This window comes from Pundamilia nyererei, unplaced genomic scaffold (genome assembly GCF_000239375.1).
Source record: "Pundamilia nyererei isolate P.nyererei 1_Seehausen unplaced genomic scaffold, PunNye1.0 scaffold00009, whole genome shotgun sequence".
NCBI lineage: Eukaryota > Metazoa > Chordata > Actinopteri > Cichliformes > Cichlidae > Pundamilia > Pundamilia nyererei.
The window spans coordinates 4,767,073-4,789,188 of record NW_005187410.1 but is presented as its reverse complement, the minus strand read 5'-3'; the positions used below and the strand labels follow the sequence as shown (position 1 = coordinate 4,789,188).

General features: G+C 40.7%; 1 protein-coding gene and 1 non-coding gene across 2 annotated transcripts; one reads left to right on the top strand and one right to left on the bottom strand.

Moving 5' to 3' along the window:
• Positions 1-3,332: 3,332 nt before the first annotated feature.
• Positions 3,333-3,414, bottom strand: trnas-cga (transfer RNA serine (anticodon CGA)). The gene has a single exon. It is a non-coding gene; the product is annotated as a tRNA-Ser (tRNA).
• Positions 3,415-5,526: 2,112 nt separating this feature from the next.
• On the top strand, positions 5,527-18,514 carry chn1 (chimerin 1). Its single transcript, XM_005723495.2, has 8 exons — positions 5,527-5,582; positions 10,276-10,528; positions 11,766-11,850; positions 14,541-14,714; positions 15,437-15,514; positions 16,206-16,343; positions 17,152-17,257; positions 17,593-18,514. Exons 1-8 carry the CDS (start codon positions 5,572-5,574, stop codon positions 17,762-17,764), a joined length of 1,017 nt encoding a protein of 338 aa, XP_005723552.1. The 5' UTR covers positions 5,527-5,571; the 3' UTR covers positions 17,765-18,514.
• The last annotated feature ends 3,602 nt before the right edge of the window (positions 18,515-22,116 follow it).

Sequence of the window (22,116 nt, the reverse complement as noted above, 5' to 3'; positions counted from 1 at the left end):
TGTATCTCTTATTGGTGTTGAACATGGAAAAACTGGATTCATACACTTTGCTGCATAAATCAAAGGCTCTTCAAAAAATACAAAACTATATTCTTTGATATAATTGGAACATTTTAGAAGATTTTAATTCTTTATCTGTATCTGCCTCTTTCTTAATTTATGTACAAAGTGCATAATATTTGCTTATTTATATGAAATCTTTCTTCCATTTTGAGTTTGAGCTTCATCTTTTGATGAATACAGGGGATGGTAAATGAGCTCAAAGAGACAGGCCTCTTCAGGATAATGCATTCCTCTGAAAACATGCAGGCAACCAGCCGACGGCAAGCAAGGCAGCATGTCGACAATGAGCGCAATTGTCCTTGCTTCACTTACGTAGAAAGTGACAATTTCACATCGTCTTGAAATAAATTCAGAGGATGGAAGATGGTTCAGGGCGATCTTTCCAGTTGAAAAAATTCTGTAGCAAACCCTCCCTTTCTCCTGCAGTGTGCGTTACGTATTCTCGCAGCACAGGGGACTCATAAACAAGGTTGGATAACAGTGGCGGTGGCTCAGAGTGGAGCGGTTGGGGTGGTTTGTTTTCAACTTCATCAGTTAAAAACAAAGAGGAGCTCTGTCTAAAACTGGCTCATGCATGTGTTCTTCTGGAGGTTATGTAAACTGAAGGCACTTTTCTGAAATGTTCAAATAAAACAATAATCTCTGTTTAAAGGATCTGTTCTTCTTTGGAAACATATGCTACGTGCTATTTTCTGTCTCTGGCTGAAAGATGCATTTCTCTCTCTCTCTCTCTCTCTCTGATATGCTAACAAGCAGGCAGCAGAGCACAAGCACCAGTCGACCAGATGTCCGCCAGTCGCTCTCTTCTGCGTAATTCTGAATGATTTGATATTCATGGCCTGCTGATTTGAAAACTGCCTCAAGCCAAATGCCTTGTTTTGGATGGATATAAATACATATATCTATCAGTTGGCTTGTTTATGCGGCAATCAATGTCAATCATCTTGCCTTTGCCAGCTGCCATGATACTACAATGTTGCAGCATAAGGAGAATTGCAGTTAGTGTAACTTTTGTACCACTGCTAACAACATTCTTAATAACGGATAATTCCCTGTAACTACAAACTGGATCACACAGTAGCCCATGTTTAGCTTTAAGAAAAAATTCTCAAAGCTGATTCCTCAGCACATAAAGTGACTGGTTGTCTAATTTCTTGATCCTTCCTCCACTCACTTTTGCCATTTTAATATTGTTTTTTGTTTAAATATTTTACAAAATATAGTACTATACTCATTAAAACAGATTATGGCAAAACATCAAGCATCCCAGCTGGTCTAATTTGCATTAAAATCTAAAAATGATCACTAGACAAGTCACATGCTTGTTTAAAATGTTGTTTTTATTTCATGATTTTAGTAGCTTTGTTCATTTTCACATGGATGTGAAAATTGGAAACTGATGAAAAATACAGGGGTTGATTTATTTACTTTAATTTAACAAACTGAGCTGTTTTTTTATATAAGTAAGTTCTTAATTACTTTCTTTATTTCAAGATGAACTGCTCTGATTTCAGTAGTGAGAATCCGTGCTACAGTGAAATAATCACTTTTTATGATCTCAGGCAGATAAGGTAAGCAAGCCCTAGGTGTTTCTGGTTCACACACTTTAGCGTTTTCTGACTAGTAAATATTACGCTACCAGGAAATCTGGTTATACAGCTGTGTAAAAACCAAATTTTCACAGGACTCTGCGCAGTCCTGTACACCCCTGGTGCTTTCAAAGGAATTTAGATGGTATAAATCAACCAGATGTTGCCAATCAAATGTATGAAGACCATTCTAAAGGTCAAATGTGAGACTACAGGTCTGTCAGCTAAAGCTTGGCTGAAACTGGGTCATGCAGCAGGCTAATAATACCAAACACCAGCGTAAATTTACAGGATGGTTCAAGAAGAAAACAATCATTGTGTTGCAGTGGCCCAAAGTCCACAACCTCATTTCAACCTGATTGAAATCTTGTCTCTGGACATTAATAGACTTGTGCATAAATTGTCCAAATTCCTGCTCAATGATATGAAAGACTGATTAAATGATAACAAAAACAATTACTTCAAGTTATTGCTGCCACAGGAGGTTCTACAAGCTACCGAATCACAGAGTGGGCTTATTTTTCCACCGGATTACAGAGAGTCCTGTGGAAATGTTCTTTCTCATATGACTATATCTTCATGAGTGAATAATTATGATGATGAACCTGCATTATAGTATGTCAGCATCACCACAAGCCTGTTAATATGTTGATAATAGCGGAGTGGATAATTATAGTGGGTTTTTTTTAATCTTCTCTACCTTATAACATATCATACAGCATTATGAACTGTCTATGCTGCTACGATTGCAACATGTTTTCCCTGTAATGTAGTATAAAGGATGCTAATCTAATTATTCATACCTCAACACCTCTGAAATATCTATTAACAGTGCCTACTCATGGGACTAGTCTGATCATTTCAGCTGGTAAGACAACCAGTGGTGGATAAAAGAAGTCCACCGGCTCAGAAACGCTGCTCTCATGGGAACCTAACGCTCCAAACAGATGTTGTTCTTCCTCAGAAAGTGAAACCTAATAAGATGCAATATGGTCAACACTCCACAGGTTTGTGTCCTCCAGCCAGAGCAGACAGTGAGCAGATTACTGATCAGAAAGTCAAGACCTGCTGCCAAAAAGTGACTCTGGGCCACCTGTCCCCAAACACTGGAAAACAAGCTACAAGAGCAGCACACACATGGTTTCCAGTGCACACTGTCTGTGAACAGAACTGATAGTTTTCATGGGTGTGAAGCTGGTAAGGAATCACGTTTTTGTATGTTACAGAGCACCTGCTTGTTGACCTTTGGAAAACTTCAAACTTTTATTGGCTCTATTGTTATTTAAAGATACACTTCACTCATCTAGTGTGACAGACATGGTTTGTGTCCATGCCTCTCAACACTTACTAAGAAAATGAATGTTTACAACTGATTTACCACTTAAGTGCTGGATTGAGTTGAGGTAAGGCTCTATACAGGCCAGTCAAACTCCTCTGCACGTCACTTTAAGTTCAGCACAGAGGGACTGTATCTAAATGGACATTAACCATTTCTTTGTAATCAGCTGTTTTTAGAGCCTGCGGCTGAAGGAGCGGTGGCTCTGAGTAAGAAACCAAGAATGTAGCACATTCATAAGGAAAAGACTTGCCAATCACAACCAAACCACACCTTAAAGTATATAGATAGGACTTTATTAATCGTTCAGGTAGGTTCCTCCAGGAAATTCAGTAAAGCTTTATCGTCACGAACAGGGTTCGAACCTGTGCGGGGAAACCCCATTGGATTTCGAGTCCAACGCCTTAACCTCTCGGCCACCGCGACTACAGCACATATGTTTATGATTTATCATAAATCATATTCATACAATATGAATTATCTTTGCAAGCAGTGGAAATGGGAAGGAATTAAGATTTCAGACACCTCTGTGGAGCCTTGACTTTTTACTTACCTGAGTTGTGTTGGATTAAAATCAGCTGATAACTGAAAAATTCTACATTTAAATTAAAGTAACTGGTTTTCTCTGATTTATTACTAAAAGTTTGTGTCTTTGTATTTTTGTGTTTTTACTTGTATATACTGAATTACTAATAGATAACAATATTTTCTCTAAATGCTTGGATTTTTTATTTTACTATTATCAAAACAATACTCAGATTCTTCTATTTGAACAGAATTTTCTTTTTCTAGAAATTTGGACTGAATGTTGAAGCTTTCTAGTGCTGTAGTCGGGGCCTTTCTAAGTACTCTTCACTTCATTCAGCCATAAATGCAAACAATATCAAAATACCTTCACGGCAACTGGCATAACCGGAGGATATACCATGATGTTGGATGTTATTATAAACCCTGATTCGTTTTATATCTCCAGGTTTGCTTTCTGTTCCTGATATAACCAAACCTGAGCGAACTAATCATGCAATCAGGGAACTGCACAGAGTTCTATCCTTCCCCTGTCCAGTGAGGCGGAGGAGTAAAGTACAGTTATATAACTGTGAAAAATATATAGCTGCACCATAGTCTGTGATTATGAGACCAGCATGTCATGTCCTACTTCAGATGTTACACAATGGGCACTCTCACTAAAAGGCATTCAGTTCAGCAGGCATTTAGTACCTTTAGTGTAATACTGTTGAACAATTGTATTTGGGTTTTAAGAACACAATATAAAGGAGAGAATAACATGCACATCATTGGTTACACTTTCTAATACTGAGGTTGACCCACTTTTGCTTTAACTAAATTCTTCATTGCATATCTTCAACTTTGTGAGCTTTGAGACATGATGTGTTATTCTGCTGAAGCAGCCAACAGAAGGTGGTTGCACTCTGGTCACAAAGTGATGGACTTAGTCAACAACATTACTCAAGAGGGCTCTGCCACTTAAACAATGTCATCTTGTTGCTATGGGAGACAAAGTGTGCCAAGAGGATTTAAGAGAGCCTGTGTCATTTGTATCCTCAGTTTCCTGTTCTTACCTGACAGAAGAGGCACCTGATGTGCTCTTCTGCTGCTGTAGGCCGCCTGCTCCAAGTTTTGATGTGTTGTATCTTCAGAGATGCTTTTCTGCAAATTTTTGTTGTAATGAGTGATTATTTGAGTTTCCATTGCCTTCCTATCATCCCGAAACAGTGTGGCCATTCTCCTCTGACCTATGACTCCAACAAGGGAATTTTTCCCTGGACTGCTGCTCACTGGATATTTTCTCTTGGTAACTCTTTATAATATGACCCGCAACTGAGGCCCTTTCTTTTTTTCAGACCATCTTTAAAAGAGATGGTTGTGTGGGGAAAATCCAACCAGATCATCAGATTCATATCAGAATTTAAGCAAGACTTAAATCCGTTTAGGGATAAAAACAGGCAATTACATTTTGTGGCAATTAACTGTGCACAACCAGAAGCCTAAAATAACAGTGAAATGGCAAAAAAGCATTTAGCAACGTGAATCTTACGTATAACACAGTGTTGTAATTTGGTGTAGGAAATTGTTTGTGCAGGAAACAGTAAGCAAACCTGCTACTCTGATTTTACAGCGAAGGGTGTTATCAAGCTTTACATTTTGAAACTAACTTCTTTCTTTTTAAAAAGAAGAAACAAAATTATCCAAAAGCTTTAACTGATGAAATCCTTTGTTGATGGAAAAGTAGATGAAGATGCCTCTTTTTTTAAAGATTTTCCACTGGCACAGGATTTCTCTTTTAAGACACTTGAAAGCTCACCGAATATTTGAGGCATTAACTAACTCATCTAGTACCATCATCATCACTCTGTTGCCAAAATAGCTGAAGCACAATGACTCATTCATCATGCTCTAAACACATACTCACACTGATGTTGCAGGGGCGGTGGGGGCGTCTCTCAGCAGAACCTCACAAAGAGATAAAGGACGATTCAAGCCTTTTAATTATTCTTCGCAATCATTTCTCATTCCTATGTAATAACCAGTCGCTCTCTGTAACAGAAGGTGATTCCTGGGTAGATGAGTTTGAGGTAAGCAAATTGTTTCTCCAGACAGGATTGATGACAGTATTTGCTGATGACTGCCGGTAGCTGTGAGTTTAGATTGGCTGTGGGACACCCACTACTGATAATAAATTAACATAAAGTGCTATGTGTTTAATTTTGTTCTATTGATATTACAGTTTAATATAACTTTCAGTTCAGGTAAACATAGAGCAGAACAGAAGATGTTTTTATTCTGGCGTTAGGTCCCTGTGTGTGGCAGAAGTGTGGTCACTGATTTTCTTCCACGCCACTGAAGCAGAGTGACCGTGACATTCAGCACCGTATCTGACATTTTCAGCCTGCACTTCTGCTCTCAGAGCTCCTGCATCCATCAGGAGTGATTTAGTAAACAGAATTTCCTTTGTAATCTAGAATTTCCTTTAAATCGCGGCAAAAATTGATTCCTATTTAAAAAATAAATAAATAAATTGTAAAATTATAGCCAAGTAGACAATTGCACAGATGCTGTAACCCACTCTATACTGTTGTTTCTGTGCACTTAAAGCTTGCCACATGTATGTTTTGACCTTGCAGTGTGAATAGCAAAATGTGATAGCAGCCTACCATAAATCAGTGTCACAGCACAGACTGTTCCAGCCACATGCAGGTAATCTATTTGCGCCAGTGTAATTTGTTCCGGGTTTCTTGCAGGCCCAGCAAAAAAAAAAAAAGGCATGCATTTGTGCTGCATCTTATGCATATGTGGTATTTCCTGGCAGTGAAGCTTTAGCCATGCACAGTCTTTCGGTACTTCTGATTCACATTGTGAAAATCTTTCTCCACCATGACGCTATTTTATGCATTTACTGTAGATAGCTACACAGTGCTTAAGTAACAAGACTACTGACAATGAATTTCTTTCTTGTTGTGCCACACATTTAATTCTGCAGAAAGTTTTCTGTTCCTAGTTCTGATATTAGTGGCCTGTACTCTAAGATTTTACAGGTAAATCCATAATTTGTTGGGCAAAGGCACAGTTTTGTAGTTTTGCCTCTGTACACAACTGCAGTGGATTTTATATCAAACAGTTAAGATGTAATAGAACTGGAGATTTTCAGCTTTAATTCAAGAGGCTCTACAGAAAAGTTGGATTTACAGTTTAGGAATTGCAAACTAACATAATTGCAAATAGAGGGGTTGTTTTTAAACTCGCATGAGGTATAGAATGAAGTCTAAAATTGGCATACCAAGTGTTATTTTTCCTCCTTGAGATGCTCTGTCAGGGCTTTGCTGCAGCCTCCAGTGGCTAAGTGTGGGTCTCTCTGCATTCAGAGTTGTTTTCAGTAACTGATTGGACTGTGAGGTGCCATTTATTCAGTTTTGGAACATTTGGCTGAATCTGCACAGCCTTGCAAACTTCAGAATTCGTCCTGATACTTCTATCAACGCTCACATTATCAGTTAACTCTAATGACCCGATTGTGCCGGCATGCCCATACCATAACTTTGCCTCTTTGGCAGATAATGTGTTATGCTTCAAATCACAAGCTGTTTCTTTCCTTCCCCATAATTTTTCTCTTTCCATCATTCTGGTATGAAAGTTAATCTTGGTTTCATATGTCTTTTTTTCAGGAGCATGTTGCTGTTTTATATGTTTTCTGGTAAAATCTAATCTTATTTTTATGTTCTTGAGTGTAACCAGTGGTTTTACAGCTTGTTGTAAAACCATTCATAAAGGTGTGTCTGGCTTATAGACTTTGACAGTGATATCTTTGGGCTGAAACACATCAAAATGAAAATTCAACACTTTGAATCGACTTCAGATATTATGTCTTCCTCATTTGTCATGAAATATCACAGGAACAGGCCTGACTAGGTCATGAAACAGCTTGTCAGTCAATTGTCCAATTAATTTTGAGCTTCTGAAGATGAGGCTGTATGCATGAAAATGACTGCAATTCCTAAACAGTTAATTTAAAACGTATGTAAAACCCCACTAATTAAATGTTAAAATCCACCGTAGTGTTGAACAGAGGCAAAACTACAAAAACTGTGCCTTTGTTCAACAAATTATGGATCTAACTGTATTAAAACATCCCAGCTTCTTCAACCTTCGAATTACATAACATCATCACATTTCCTTGAGATTGAGGTTTGTAGATCAGCATTAATTCAAAGCCTTTTGGTGTTATATAAGTAAATGGTTGTTCTGCTTTTTTGTGTGTTTTGACATTCGCTTTGATTTTGAATGATGGATTATTGCAGCTGTACCTTATTTATTTCAAACATATGAAAGTGTCCAAATGACTAGAAAAGAAATCATAGCCGTGAGAGTTCACATTCAGATCTTGCCATTGTCCACTTAATGGGTCGTCGTGTTTTGTTGGGTCAGCAGTGCATTAGAGGAAACTTTCCTTACGTAACGACTTTCTTACCTCACAGAAGTACTTAGCGACACCAACAGCTTAATGGATCAAATGGGAGTGGGAGGGAGTGAGTGAGGAAATTAAGTTTAAAAAAAGAATGTGAAGGCTTTGAGATTTTGCTAGTTTCTGGGGCAAATCAGAATAAAACTGTTAATCTAGAAAGATTGAGTAACACTTTAAACCTCGAATGTGGAGAAGCCTAGCGCTCTGGCCTAGGCTGGCCACAGATGGACAGCACGGAGGATACTGAGGATATCCATGCATCTATTCTCAGGGGTCCCATTTCTGGGCATGTCTGGGAAACAAGCAAATCAATCAGTGTCAATTAGAGCTTTGTTCAAAGTAAACCACATCCTGGATGTCAGACGTTCATTCTGCACTCAACAGCAGGCAATGCAATTACGCTGCAAAACCTCTGAAGGGCTAGGGGTCTGAGAGGATGAAGTGGTGCATATAAAAGACTCTTACTGTCTTTTATCTATCCTCTCTCAGGTACCCTCCTGAGCAGAGACTTTCACTGAGCATGAGAGAGGGTAGCCACACTGGAAGCCCTCTGTTTCATGTTGTGAGCCTGTCCCTGTCAGACACCACTGTTTGGGATGCCATTCTACATAAGTATGCCGATCTTCAAAGCCTCTTTCCTGCTCCCCTCTGCTGCTCATGCTCTGATTTTGATACCTCTGCAATGAGATGGGAGCAGCAAGAGCCTTTAACAGTCATTGATTCCTGAAGTCTACTGTCTGTATAGTCACTTCCTCTGCAGCTGGAAAAGGTGCGAATGTTACCCTTTAACAGCCGAGTCTGAATTAGATTCTGAGACGTGGGAGCATAATCGCACTTGACTTGCAGTGTGAGTTACCGAGGTAGGTTGCACATCCTTTCTCTCACATTGCCACCACGATGCTATATTTAATACTTCATTTCTATGCAGACAACAAGCTTACATCAGTGTATACCTCAAGGAAATGAACAGTCAGACAAAGACAGCAAAGAAAGAAAATCCTCCCAGCTGGATCCCCCACGCCTGGCACAGACACATGTTGTTTAATTCTTTATTGTATATTTTATCATAATGTAAGGGGGTGGAATAAGCTGGTAACGGTGAATATAGATGTGTGATACAAAATATGATAGTGTTGCTACTGTTGTTACTATGCTATTTCAATTGCAGTGATATCTTCTGGGTCATGTTTGTATTGTTTTTGTTTATTTTTAGAGTATATATAGCTTAGCTAATGGTAATTCAAGGGTATTCATCTAATGTAGGAAATGCAGCATTAAAATGTACACAAAGCACATCTTCCGCTATGGTGCACACTAATGCCAGGGTTGAAATTTCAGTCCCTTTTCATTATGGTTGGTGTGTGGTATAAACAGAGTTCACTGAGGCAGAATATTTTTCAAGAAGTGCTTTATTTATACTACTTTTAAAAAAAAGTTTCGTTGAAAAGCTTTCCATCCGAAAATGAATTTGTCTAAAACTTTTGCGCATCACTTCCTGTCATAGCATGCATCGATAACAGTGATGCCCTATTTTGGTTGAACGGTTGAAGCTTTTGTGTCGTGATCGGTTTCTGTAGCAACACGATTTTGAAAATAGCTCCCCTCTCTAACGGCCCACTGCTGTCGCAAGTTCTCCAGGCTGTAGCCCACTCCTGACGCATGACTCATTCATTGCTCATTATCATCCCACTCTCATTTTGTCCTACCCAGTCTCCCCTGCTTGGATATCTGATGGTGGTGTGGGGGCGGGGTACTGGCTACTATAAAGCTGGTGCATCCGTGCTGCGATTGGCTGGTGGGATTCCTTTAATCTGCTCTGACTACTATAGGGTCCACCCCCATACTCCTCCCCCTCTCTTTGCCCTCACTGACAGCATCCATACACAACAGTGCGCTGTCTCTGTTCCAGGGAGAATATCAGCTCTGCACAGGGAGGAGAGGATTAGCCACAGCCACTCAGCTCATCTGCATACATGTTCCCAGAGAACCACATGAGCACCCAAGGCTGCACCTCTTTTGTATAAAAGCTGGCACTCCTATCACAGAGTCTCCACTTCATCTACTCTCACTGCTGTGAGGAGATTCAAAAGGGACCACAGTTGTTGTTTATTTTGGGTTTTTTTTCTTTTGGACTCTTTTGAATGATCTAAAGACTTGTTCATATCATTTAAAAAGGCCATGTCTCTTTTTAATTGGCAAGATGAAAGTAGTATTATTTGACGTATATCTTCTTTGAACATCAAGGAGTTTATTCCCTTTTTTTTTTCCTGGGGTTGTGGGTTTTTTTTTTCATCCTTTTTTTGCTCCAGAATGCCATCTAGAGAGTCCTATGAGGTTTGCCAGGAAGAGAAGCCTCTGGTGCAAAAGGCCAAGCGTGAGGCCAATCAGGAGGATATTCTGGCCGCAGCCCTGGGGATGAGGATGGGGCCACAAAAACCTTCAGCCACTTTTTGGCAGCCACTTAAACTGTTCGCCTATTCGCAGCTCACCTCACTGGTTCGCAGAGCTTCACTGAAGGAGAGCGACTGGCCCTCCAGATCTGAGAAAGCCCACAACTTTAAGGTGAGCATGAGTCAACTTAAAGAACGCTTGTCAGCTGTTGCATCTCTTGGTTTAATTTCATCATGTGTGGCCACAGGGCTGCTGCTCGAGCCTCCCTTGTGGGAGATCGAAGGGGAGGGGTGTGGGTTACTGACAGGGAGACTGGGGATGAAAAACAGAGCTGTTTTGGTCTGTCCAGTGAGCCCTAATCAAAAGAAAATCTGTTGGGTGGTCTGTGAACCACTGCTGTTAGTTTGAGCACCAGATGGAGAGATTAGGCCAATAGAGAGCAGAAAAAGTGGCGGACAGTATCCCCGTTTGGCTCAGGCTCACTCTCCTAGTTTGGCTGGTTAATGGGATGGAGAACAGTGAGCGATATATTACTGTCAAGGCTTTTAAACTGCTGATGCTCACTCATCTCTCTCTGCTGCTTTGTTCTCTTGTTTTGCTGAATGTTACATTTCGACCTTTAGAGAATTTGAAGCCTCTGCAGCCATAAAGGAGAAAGCTATGCGCGCGAAATCAAAATCAAGAGAATATTTTGAAGTATAATGAGTGAAACGTGCACTTTGTGTCTTCTAATGTCAGACTTTCCAGTTTAAATTGGGCAGACATTTACATTTACTGTGTTCAATTAATTAAAAGGTCCACATTAGATTGTACTTTTGAGAGTACGATGTGGTATGGTAACATGCAATCATGGCTAAGGATGACATCACTCCAGTCGATTGATGTCAGTGTTTTGTGTTTACAGTTTTTGGATATTTTATAGCACGATTGCCTCCACACTTCTACACATCTAACAGTCTAACAATACTACACAAAAGCCTTTTTATCTAAGATTGCTAATGGCTAAATGCAAAAACGCCGGGAGAGCTGTGGTTTGCTCTTTTTCCCAGAGGCCTCCCTGATTGGCGAGGCTGTCGTTAGCTCCTGGAGCGTGGGGCTTCCTCTGCTACACAAGAAGTTGTCTTTCCATAGACTATTTCCTGACAGCTCGCACCTTTTCTCTCGTGAGGTGTCACAACATGCTGCGCCGTGATGGCAAAGCCTCTGCCACTCAGTGTCACGGCTGCACCCGCCAAAGCATTGTCATTTTGAGGGCCTGTTTAAACAACAATCCTCCTCCACTGTGTCATTTTAGGTGGCAGCACCCACTGGTCTCCTGGAGAAATCACTGCAACTACCCACTGTTTCCTTCTATCTCGTCATTGCACTTCATCGCTAATATCTGTCACTGTCCTCCTCTCTGTTGTAGGTCCATACCTTTCGGGGACCTCACTGGTGCGAGCACTGTGCCAGCTTCATGTGGGGACTGATGGCTCAGGGGGTCAAATGTACAGGTATGACTTGTTCTCAGTCGCATTACATAAACCCCTTGATTACTTTACAGCTTTCTTTCGTTGCGTTGGTGGTGGGGCGTCGCTGTAAATGGGTTACTTGGCTTTCAGTGCATCTGGAGCTGGATTATTGAGTAGTTTAAGGATTATTAATTGTGTAACAGAATGAAATGGGGTCTTTATGACTGTGATGTAACAGATATGTTACATGAAGTAAAAAGCTTCTTTTTTCTGATCTACTTCCTTTTTTTTTGCTCTAAAGTCTTAAATAATATAATAACTCCACATAACTCCACAATCCTCAGTGCGTCTTCACATTCTCTCATCAGCGTGACCAAAACCAAAAGATTTTAAAGAACATTTGCAGTCTCGTAGGCCTGAAAGCGCACAGTACAGTTCTCGTTGCTTTCGTGGAAGATTTCTGTGTATATTTTCTATGAATTATGGGCTCATTTTAAGAATATTCACCAATAGTCTACAAGCATTTTCAGTCTTTATGTGACAAATAACATCCACACATTCAGCTCTGCTACTGTGAGGGAAATGGTTGCAGTGTGTTTACATACTCAAACACGAGATTCCCATTTCATTGTAAGCATTTGTTCTCCCATCCCGAAATAGTACTATAATATGGTCTGATGCCTGTCTTTGATGTTTTATTGATGAAACAAAGTGTGTCACATAAATCTGCGAGAGCTCTGATATTAATTATTAATGCGCTGGTTTTGAACAACAATCCAAATAAAGGCACATATGTTTGGAGCCAACCTTTATCGACTTTAATACATTGCCATTCCTTCAGACTCAACCTCAGATCCCAGAATCTAGGGCAGCAAAGTCTCACACGATGCTCGAATTTGCATACCAAAAAAAAAAAATGTTCTCCCACCCCCTTTTCTTTTTGTGAACTGCTTTTGGCCGGGTGCCAGAAAGCCAGCCTCTGCTTGTGTTTGTTGTGCCACATTTCCTCATCAGAGTACACCCCCCAGCCTCATCCCATCATGCCCGTGAAGGAAAACAAAGCTGGCATGTCTCTTTAATGAGGAGTAGAGATGGGAGTGTGGGGAAGGAGCACTGTTTCCACACACATTAATATTCAGCCGGCTTCAACCTAAGAGCTAGGTCACACAGCTCAACCCCTATTTAACTTAAATACTTGGTAGGGGGAGAAAAAACAGTCCCTTTAACAAACACTTGTAATGCTTCTTGTTTTCACTTCCAGTCAGAAAGAGACCGGTTTCGACTGGTAACTCTGCTGATTAGACATGTTGATAATGTGCTGATTAGAAATGAGCTCCCAGCCACCAATGAAACTCTTCTAAAACACTGAGCAGCAGCTTCATTACCTTAGCAACAGAGACAGAGGTGACGGTGCACCAAAGCATCATCCCCTGTTTCCCAGTGTCCCCTGGGCTCCTCGTCACCCACCCCACCTGGGACCCAGGGCTACCGTTGAGCTCACATGGACAATAGGAACTCAGCAGCCTTGTGTCTGATGACAGGCCCCCTCTGCGATTATAGTGCCTGTCTCATGTCCTTAAGAGAATCATCTCTTAAGGTAATTACATTTCAGCATCAATGCATATAAATTCAGGCAGTGTGAATTTCTCAAGGGGCCCATATTAATCAAAATATCATCTGAGGTCTTCCAGACATGTAGCTTTCAGAAGAAGCTTTTTTTTTTTATTTAAAATTAAAACATAGCAGTTCTTTTGAGAGATTCAAAAGATGTCACATTTGTGAAATAAAGAAAAAAAAACACATGGCAATTGTCAAAAAACCTTTAATAGAACTTGAAGACGGCTCTGAAGATCTAAGAGCTCGAAGAGCTGCCCCATTTTAGTCTGGGAAACTAGGTCTTCTATAGCCCGCAGCGCCTCAATTGCTGCTTCCACAGCCATTGTGTGTGAGCTTGGATTTGGAAAAGAATAGAGCACACAGCAGTGCTGACTGTCCCTCCTCCGGGCCACAGCTTTTTCAGTGTTCGTCTAATTCCCAACATGCGTCTCTGTTACAAAGCAGCGCTGCAGTGTCTGCATCTGCTCTCCACGGGCACCTCTGTTCCCTACAAGGTGAATCCTGCCCTGAAACAGCTGTGCCTCGGGTCTTGTGACTGATGGCAAAACATCGTGTTGAGTATGCTATCATCTTGACTAATGTGCTGCTGGGCTGGCTATTTAAACACCCACTGAGGGCCAGTCGATGTCTGAAGTAGGAAAAATTTGGCTAAAAAAAGATATTTCCTCAAATTGGTGTATCAATTTCTTCTAACTATTTTTAAAAGGAGTATTTTAACATGAAATTTCTGTGGTTGGTCAATGTCCTGTTTGTCCTTTTTTATTGCTAATACATTTCTACTAAACAAGCTCCCCTCTAGCAGTGACTTTAGCGAAGGTGAGCCCAATGCCATGCGTAGCAGAGAAAGAGCTCTCCAAAGCTCTCCAGTGGTCCTGTGACATTTCAGGGGCAGATATTGATCAAGGGGATTAACACTGCTTTGCAAGCCAAAAAACACATGAAACCAGCGAGCCAAATCAAAATGAACTCAGGGCTGAGCGCTGTGTAAAGGCTTTGGGTATAAAAACAAACTAGAAGCAGTCATTCATTACGCTATATTGCCTTTTTCATGGTGACTTTAATGCTACAGATATGCCTGAACTTAACCATTTGCGTGCCTCTTTCTGTGTCTGTAGATTGTGGTTTGAACACCCACAAGCAGTGCTCATCTCTGGTACCAAACAACTGCAAACCCGACCTGAGACACATCCGGAAAGTTTACAGCTGTGACCTCAGCACGCTAGTTAAAGCTTGCAATACAGCCCGACCCATGGTGGTGGACATGTGCATAAGAGAGATCGAGTCCAGAGGTTAGTCTAACGTGAGCTCGTGAACTTCAGTGTGTTCTGTCTGATTCAAATATACGCAGTAGAGCTGAAAATAACAAGACAGGCTCAATAAATGCTGTTTTTGTTAGTCCACAGCTGTAATCCTACACACTGATTAACTGACAGCTCTCAGGTTCAAGGATTCTGTTTCTCGCTGTAAAACAGCTTCCCTTTAAATTTACAGTAAGCGATCTGCAATATATAGTACTTAGGTTGAAGTGTTAAAAATCTGATTCAATTACTGACTGAGTTAATGGTTTTTGTTTTGTTTTTTGTCGGGGTGGATAATGGGAAGGGGCTTGAGAGGAGTGATGGGACTGCTGGTAATTGCAGATGTTTAATGAGGAATACATTACTCTGTTTCCTGCTGCCTTAGTTGATTGCATTTCAGTTAAATCATTCAACTATGTAGGAAACTCGTTGGTTCCCTCATTGTCTGCCCTCTAATATATGTCTGTAGCTAAGTTTGATTTATGTCTTTATTATTTTGCTCAGTGATGCAGAAAAGTATTTGCATCTGCCCATGTTGTTCCACTGTGTGACACTGTGGACATTTTATCCTCAATTTCTTATGCATATTTAAGACCGTTTAATGGCATTTCCTAAATTAGCCATGGAATTCTATGTGGCTGAATTTTTCTCCATTACTCGTGACAGCCCTTACAGTGACTGAAAGGTTGTTTATTTTCTGTTTGCTCCTCAAGGACTGAAGTCAGAAGGCCTCTACAGAATATCTGGATTCAGCGAATCAGTGGAAGAGGTCAAGTCCAGGTTTGACAAAGGTGTGTTTTACATGTTTTTGTACAACTTTCAACTCACAAATTACACTTTGTGCCTGCCTATGTTTATGAGACTCATGCACAACACTTTTTTATTATAAAATGACATATTTGTGAAAGGTTAGTGCTGCTTTTGTAGTTAAGATCCAATCCTGATATTTCACTGTGTGTGGACAGAGAAGGACAGCCTCAGGAGGCTACAGACCAGGCACTCTCCCTGCCTTAAAGACAGCCATGAAAAAAAAAAAAGATCCTTGCTGTGTTGGGATTCAGTAGTGGACTTAGTAAGAATAAAAATGTCTTGGCCCGGTGCAGTGTGAATTTTAACTGCAAGAAAAACCCTGCAGCAGTGGGCTAAACTCTTAGCCAGATCCGCATGTGGGAGATCATCCATGACAGAGTGTCATTCCAGCTCACAGCACTGTGATGTTCAGTCTGCCAGCACAAGTAGGCCATGGCCTGCTCTGAAAAGCATGCGCAACCCAGAGAAAGTCAGAATAAAACAGGCCAGGCGGATGATAGCAGCTACTTTGCAAAAATACTGAGCAAGACTGCTTTTTTTTCTTTTTCTCCATGGCTGTCTTTATTCCCGAATTTACTCTGTGATGTGAGATTGTTGATGTGAGCCATATTTAGTGAGAAAACTCTCACTTTCTTCTCCTTGTCTCCCCCTTTCCATCACTCGTCTTCACAGATGGCGAGAAGACAGACATCTCAGTGAATGCCTATGAAGACATCAATATCATCACGGGTGCATTGAAACTGTACCTCAGGGATTTGCCTGTTCCTGTCATCTCATTCGACGCTTACCCCAGGTTCATCGAGGCTGCAAGTACGTCACAACCAGACAAATTAGTCAGAAACACACCTGTTTCACTCAGTTTGATTTTTGCTGGCAAACAGTTGTCGTTAAGCTCTATGCTGTTTCCTTCATTTGATCACGAAATGAGTCACATCAGAAGACATTACCTGCATTTATTCATCTTTTACTTTGCAGAAAATGTTTTACTGGATATAATGTACCAGATGTGAGCTGAAGAGTACTGGACTCAATGTAGTGAAAAGTACAACAGGGGTGTCAAACATAAGGCTCAGGGGCCCAGAATCAGCCTGCTGGAGACTCCAATTTGGGTTGGCTTTGGAAAATGCAAAGGAGTGTATAAATTTTGGACATTTTAACTGTATTTATGCAAGTTTTGCAGCTTCTCCTACCAATAAAGACCTCTCCCATGGCCATGGATACTGCACCAAAGCGAATAAATTTAGTATTAGTTTTATGTATGTCGCCCATAGTGTAAAATGAGCTTGACATCCCTGATCTGGAATAATTGTACAATATGAGTTCTGTAGCTGCAGCTGATGTTTTTTTCCCCCTATTTTTTAATATATATTCAAATGTAGTATGAGCTGCAATGTTATTTCATTGCAGCACAGCGATGAGCACTATGAAAATGTACAGCTGCTTTCAACAAGCATACAGTCAAGAGCACTAAGTGTTCATTTGGACACTCAGTGCCCCCCACCAGATTTCCTAATGGAAACTAATGGGTTTTACTTTTACTTCACCGGAAGTACCTCCGGTAATTTGTGACTGCCTGCTCTAGCTACACACTAATGGCGTGCTCCTTTGTCTTTTGCAGAGCTCACAGACGCAGAGAAGAAGCTGGAAGCTTTCCGCGAGGCTCTTGCTCTCCTACCACCACCACACGCTGAAACTCTAAAGTACCTCATGGCTCACTTAAAAAGGTGAGTAATCCAAGGTAATTCTGCAAGAGCCAAAGAACCGTAAAAAAATAATTAAGAGGGGTTAGTGAAGGGTGTAATGCTTCTGCTGTGGGAGGGGTAGACTAAATGTCTAAAACATTATTGGCATTTTTCAAACATCAGCCTCTCCTTTGCCTTTATTTCTTATCACAAAGTAGAAAAAAAAATTTACATGTAAAGAGTTAAATGTGTTATGTATAAATATGATTTTATATTAGACTGTGTGTATCTTACATGTTATCTTTGCATGCGGTTGCTGAAACTGTTCCTTTGCGAGGGTGCATGTAGTATTCTTCTAACTTTGATAAACGTTGCAGGGTGACACAAAATGAGAAATTCAACTTGATGAACGCAGAAAACCTTGCCATCATTTTTGGGCCCACCCTCATGCGTGCACCCAACACGGACGCCATAACAGCGCTGAATGACATCCGCTATCAGAGACAGGTGGTGGAGGTGCTCATTAAAAAAGAGGATGTACTCTTCTAAACAAAAAGTAGGACTTTTATAGAACAGCCCTCTAATCATTTTTTGTGTAAAGACTTGAATGACTTTTTTTATTACACTGATTGATGCTTTTTTTTTATGCCTTGTGTATGGACTAGTGCTAACCTAACATCTGTCCTCCCCTGTACTGGGTGTGGATGATGAACCTTACACTTGTACGTACCTTTTGTCTCCCCATTTTTGTCGGGGTTTTTTTGAAAAGCTGACAGACCAGCATGCATGGTGCAAGGTCTTTGTTTGCTTTGTAGTCGTAACCCAGCATGTGTTAAGATGTGTAGCGCTGTGATTTCTGCTTTTGTCTGTAACACAGTAGATTTTGTCCACATTCCCAGCTGCTTGCTGTGCAGCTATTTCTGTGAAACTTTATATAGTTGGATGTAAAAAAAAAAAAAAAATAAGCTACTAATTTTACTGGGGTAATTTTTATGATGCTGTATTTTTTTATCTCCTCGAATGTTTCTACGTCACCTGCAGTTCTTTGAATAAGTCTTTCTTCTTAATGTGTACACACTGCTGGATTTTCCTGACCTTAACATTTTTGTTGTGTTAGAAGCAGCATTATTTGTGAATTTGATTCTTTTTTTTTCTTCTTTTTTTTACTGTAATGTTTTTTGTACAAAACTTGTGCATGGTCACTTTAATTTATTAAACCTTACTCTGATAAATTAAGTGCTTAATAAGTCATCTGAATTGAGATAATAAAAAATCAAAATCAATAAATATCTGGTTAAAAATGCAATTAAGTGATTTTCATTCTTTTAACTTACAAAAACTCTGTAAAAACAAGAATCTGGGCACAGTAGCGGTTTTTGATACGGGCGACACGGGCGGTTGCCCGGGGTGGCATCGTGGTGGGGGGCGGCATCACGGGCATTGGCAAAAAACCCCAACAAATTACTTGTACTCATGCTGCCCCGACATCATGCCAGCACATATTGGGAATCGCATAGGCACCGATTGGCTTTCTGTCGCCCATTTGCTGGTAGTAAGGGCGCCCTCCGTTTGCGAGGTGCGCCTGCTGCTTGTGGCAGATTTTAATATTAATTAGTCATTGTCAATTGTTGATTTGTCCTCTTCTCATTGTATGATGTATTATGATGGCTGTCTGGTAGCCATTTGCATACTATGCATACTCTCTCTCTCTACATATGTGTGTGTGTGTGTGTGTGTTGGGGGGGGGGGGCAGAGGGAGTGTTCGCACAGGGCGCCAAACAGGCTAGGACCGCCACTGTCTGGGCAAATGTATGGGTAACATTTTACAAACCACATACATACATATCTGCTCACCTTTGCCTTTATACTGTCTTTCAGGGGAAATGTCCCAACTAGTCATTAAAGCCTCTTGGAACCCTAACTGAGCAGTTAAAAGCCTAAAAACTGAGTCAAGCCGAGCCGAGTGGGTACTAGTGAAAAAGGGCTAGAAGTCTGAGTTCTCACCCTGCAGAACAAAGGAGATCCGCAGCAGGGGTTGGGCATTCTTTTAGCCATTTGTCACTTTTTCGCATTAGAAGTTCCTTTATTTCACTGACGATTTTTAAAAAAAGGATGAATTTACTTTCATTTTTCACCGTGACTTACACTATTGATTTCTTAAGTGATGTTGGGTTGGTGTAATGCCTGTACTGCCTGTGAAATCACTTTGTTCAGCCATACTTCCTTATGACTCTCCCCATAGTCCATCGCTGAACAATTAAATTTTTGTACAGTCTCCATAGCTTACATATTTTGATCTATTTTTGTGTAGTTGTGGCACAACATCAGCAAATGAAGTGCCTTGAAGTGGCTCAGCTTTGATATGGGATACAGGAAGTGCTATGTGGACCAGATGGGGAACATATGTGACAGCACACCTGACATCTGGCTCATATAAAGTGAACTTGTTGCTCAGGTTGGGGCAGCAACATTCATCCTTAGTCAACACTGTAAGCCAAGGCTTAATATGGCCTTTAGAACAACTGCAGATGTGGGTTATATTTGGCCTGAGTATCTACCTCAATCTGGGAACGTTATACTTCTATAGTTGCTGCACTGGGGCTGTGCTATAGATATGGAAAGAAAACTATTAAGTACAGACATGTTGCTTTTTTTTTATTAAGAGATTTGTTGTTCATAGTAAGAAAACATACAATAGCTAGTCTTGTGCATTAAATAAAGAAGAGGAAATATATACTAGACATGGAGGGGCTGCAGTGATGACCCTGACACTCTTTTATTCTGCATATTCATGATGACGGGTTGTGCCTAAAAGCGCACATGTCACGTGTCACATGACTTTACAGAAATCCCTGTAACATCCCATCAGTCACACAGATTCACTGAGGAATTAAAACCAAACCCACATTACCTACGGCAGCACCACTGCACTCTGGGGAGGTTGTTAATTACTGGATATATGTGCAAACAATGTCACATGAAATTTGTGGATTTTGAGTTTAATTACCCACAGGTTATGTCCTTCCATGCAATTTCCAAGAACCAGTCATGCACGTCACCAGTGGCTCATTACATGACCAGGGTTTCATACTACTGAGGCCCAGAGAATAAATTTAAGTTGTTTGGATAGCGTGTTTATTCCACGTGATTTTAAATAGTGTTTTCCCTCTAGCCTTGGACACGTGAACGTTCAGACTGTAGTATTGTTTTCTATGTTGTCTGCAGCTTCATTTCCAGCCTTTCCCTCCATTTAGGTCTTTGTGCCTCAAATTTCACCACTAAGCATTTGAGAAGCAATCACTGCTTGACATTTAATCACTCCGGTGTTGTGGCCACATCACATTGAGTTAATGTAAGCTAAATTCAGACTTGTCTCCGGTGATTGTGTGGCAAAATTGGATTTTCATCCAACCGTTTAGTGCCCCCCCACCATTATCAGCCATTTTAAATATATCATAGTACTGTGAATGAGGGTAAGCCGCACAAATAAAGCTATCAAGCTTTCTATCACTCAGTCAGATGTGGTGATAACACCATGCTAGAGCAGCGTCTGCCAAATGTATTGTGCACTGGATGTGCATTATTCACAGCATGAGAAATCTGAAAGGCTGTGATCCATGAGATAACTGACCTTTCTCTCTTAACTGGATGGCAATGCTTCCTTCCCTGCTGAACGCTGACCTGAATACATTTACAAGTGCTGAAATATAAGTGCAGAATTTGAAATGGCAATGCTTATCCTTTTAATTAGAGGCTAATGCTTGACATTATAGCACTGTGACTGTTTCTGTGGTTTAATTTATACGCTTTCCAAATGCACACAATTTTTCACTCGTAAAAGCTTAAATATTAACACATAGCAATAATATATGGAAACAGGAGTAGTACATATTGAATTAAAAATCATGTGTATGCAAAATATGAGTCAGTGTTTCTACATTTACGTTGCCACAATTTGTAACAAAGCACAATTTCTAATCCTCTTAATGTTCATCAAACCATAACCATTCAATATGGTGTCCACTGTTCATCCACCACCTGCAGGTATTACATAGGTGCTTTTATTTGTATTCGCTGAATATTTAATCACTCACAGAGCAGATGTAAACACGCAACTCGCACTGTGAGGCTTCAAAGCTGGACAGTGCACCAGAAGTGTCCGACTGAGACAAGGCTGACTGAGCAGATACAATGAAGGCTTGTCCTGCATTACATGACAGACTTGGAGAAAGGCAAAGCGGTGCTAACACGGTGTAAATTCAAATGACCTGAGTGGCTAGTGGGAGAGCAAAGGGGGAGGGTTGAGAAGAATCTCTGTTAATTCAGATATTGCCAAAATGCTCATTTGTTCCTAAGTGAGATGAATGAGGCTCGTGGTTCAGTGGTTGGCTGATTGAACGGAGTAGATATGTGAGGAAATTGAGTTGCTTGACCTACCACTGGCCCGACAGGATGGGGCAGTGCACAGCAAGAAAGAAATGCGTGGGTGTAACACCTGCCCTCTAGAAAGGACACAGTGTGGATTGACAAAGCTTTAAACAAAGCAGTCTCACAACGTGATCCATTCTGAAGGTGTTTCTGGCAGGGGCAGGTCCAAAAATGCTTTTCTATAGGAGTGACAAGCTGAGATCACCACATATTTTGTGGTGGTACCGAAGGCTAATCATTTTACTCAAAGGAGTATAAAGACAATGACAATGTGTCTGCATGGCAACAACAGTAATAGAGCTCTGGCTCTGCAAAAAAGCTCTGTGGGAAAAATGCAAGTAACTGGATGTAACTTTTGTAAGTTTGATGAGTTTAACCCCTCCAGCAGCACTTTATTCTGAGTGGTGGCCATATTTAGTCTTTTGTGGCACTAGCCACTAGAGCAGGGCGATATGGCCAAAAATATTTATCAC

Bases quoted from the DNA above. Each gene is read 5' to 3' on its own strand.
- chn1 (XM_005723495.2), top strand. The intron at 10,529-11,765 runs GTGAGCATGAGT...TCTCTGTTGTAG, and splicing joins AGAAAGCCCACAACTTTAAG to GTCCATACCTTTCGGGGACC. The intron at 11,851-14,540 runs GTATGACTTGTT...CTGTGTCTGTAG, and splicing joins TCAGGGGGTCAAATGTACAG to ATTGTGGTTTGAACACCCAC.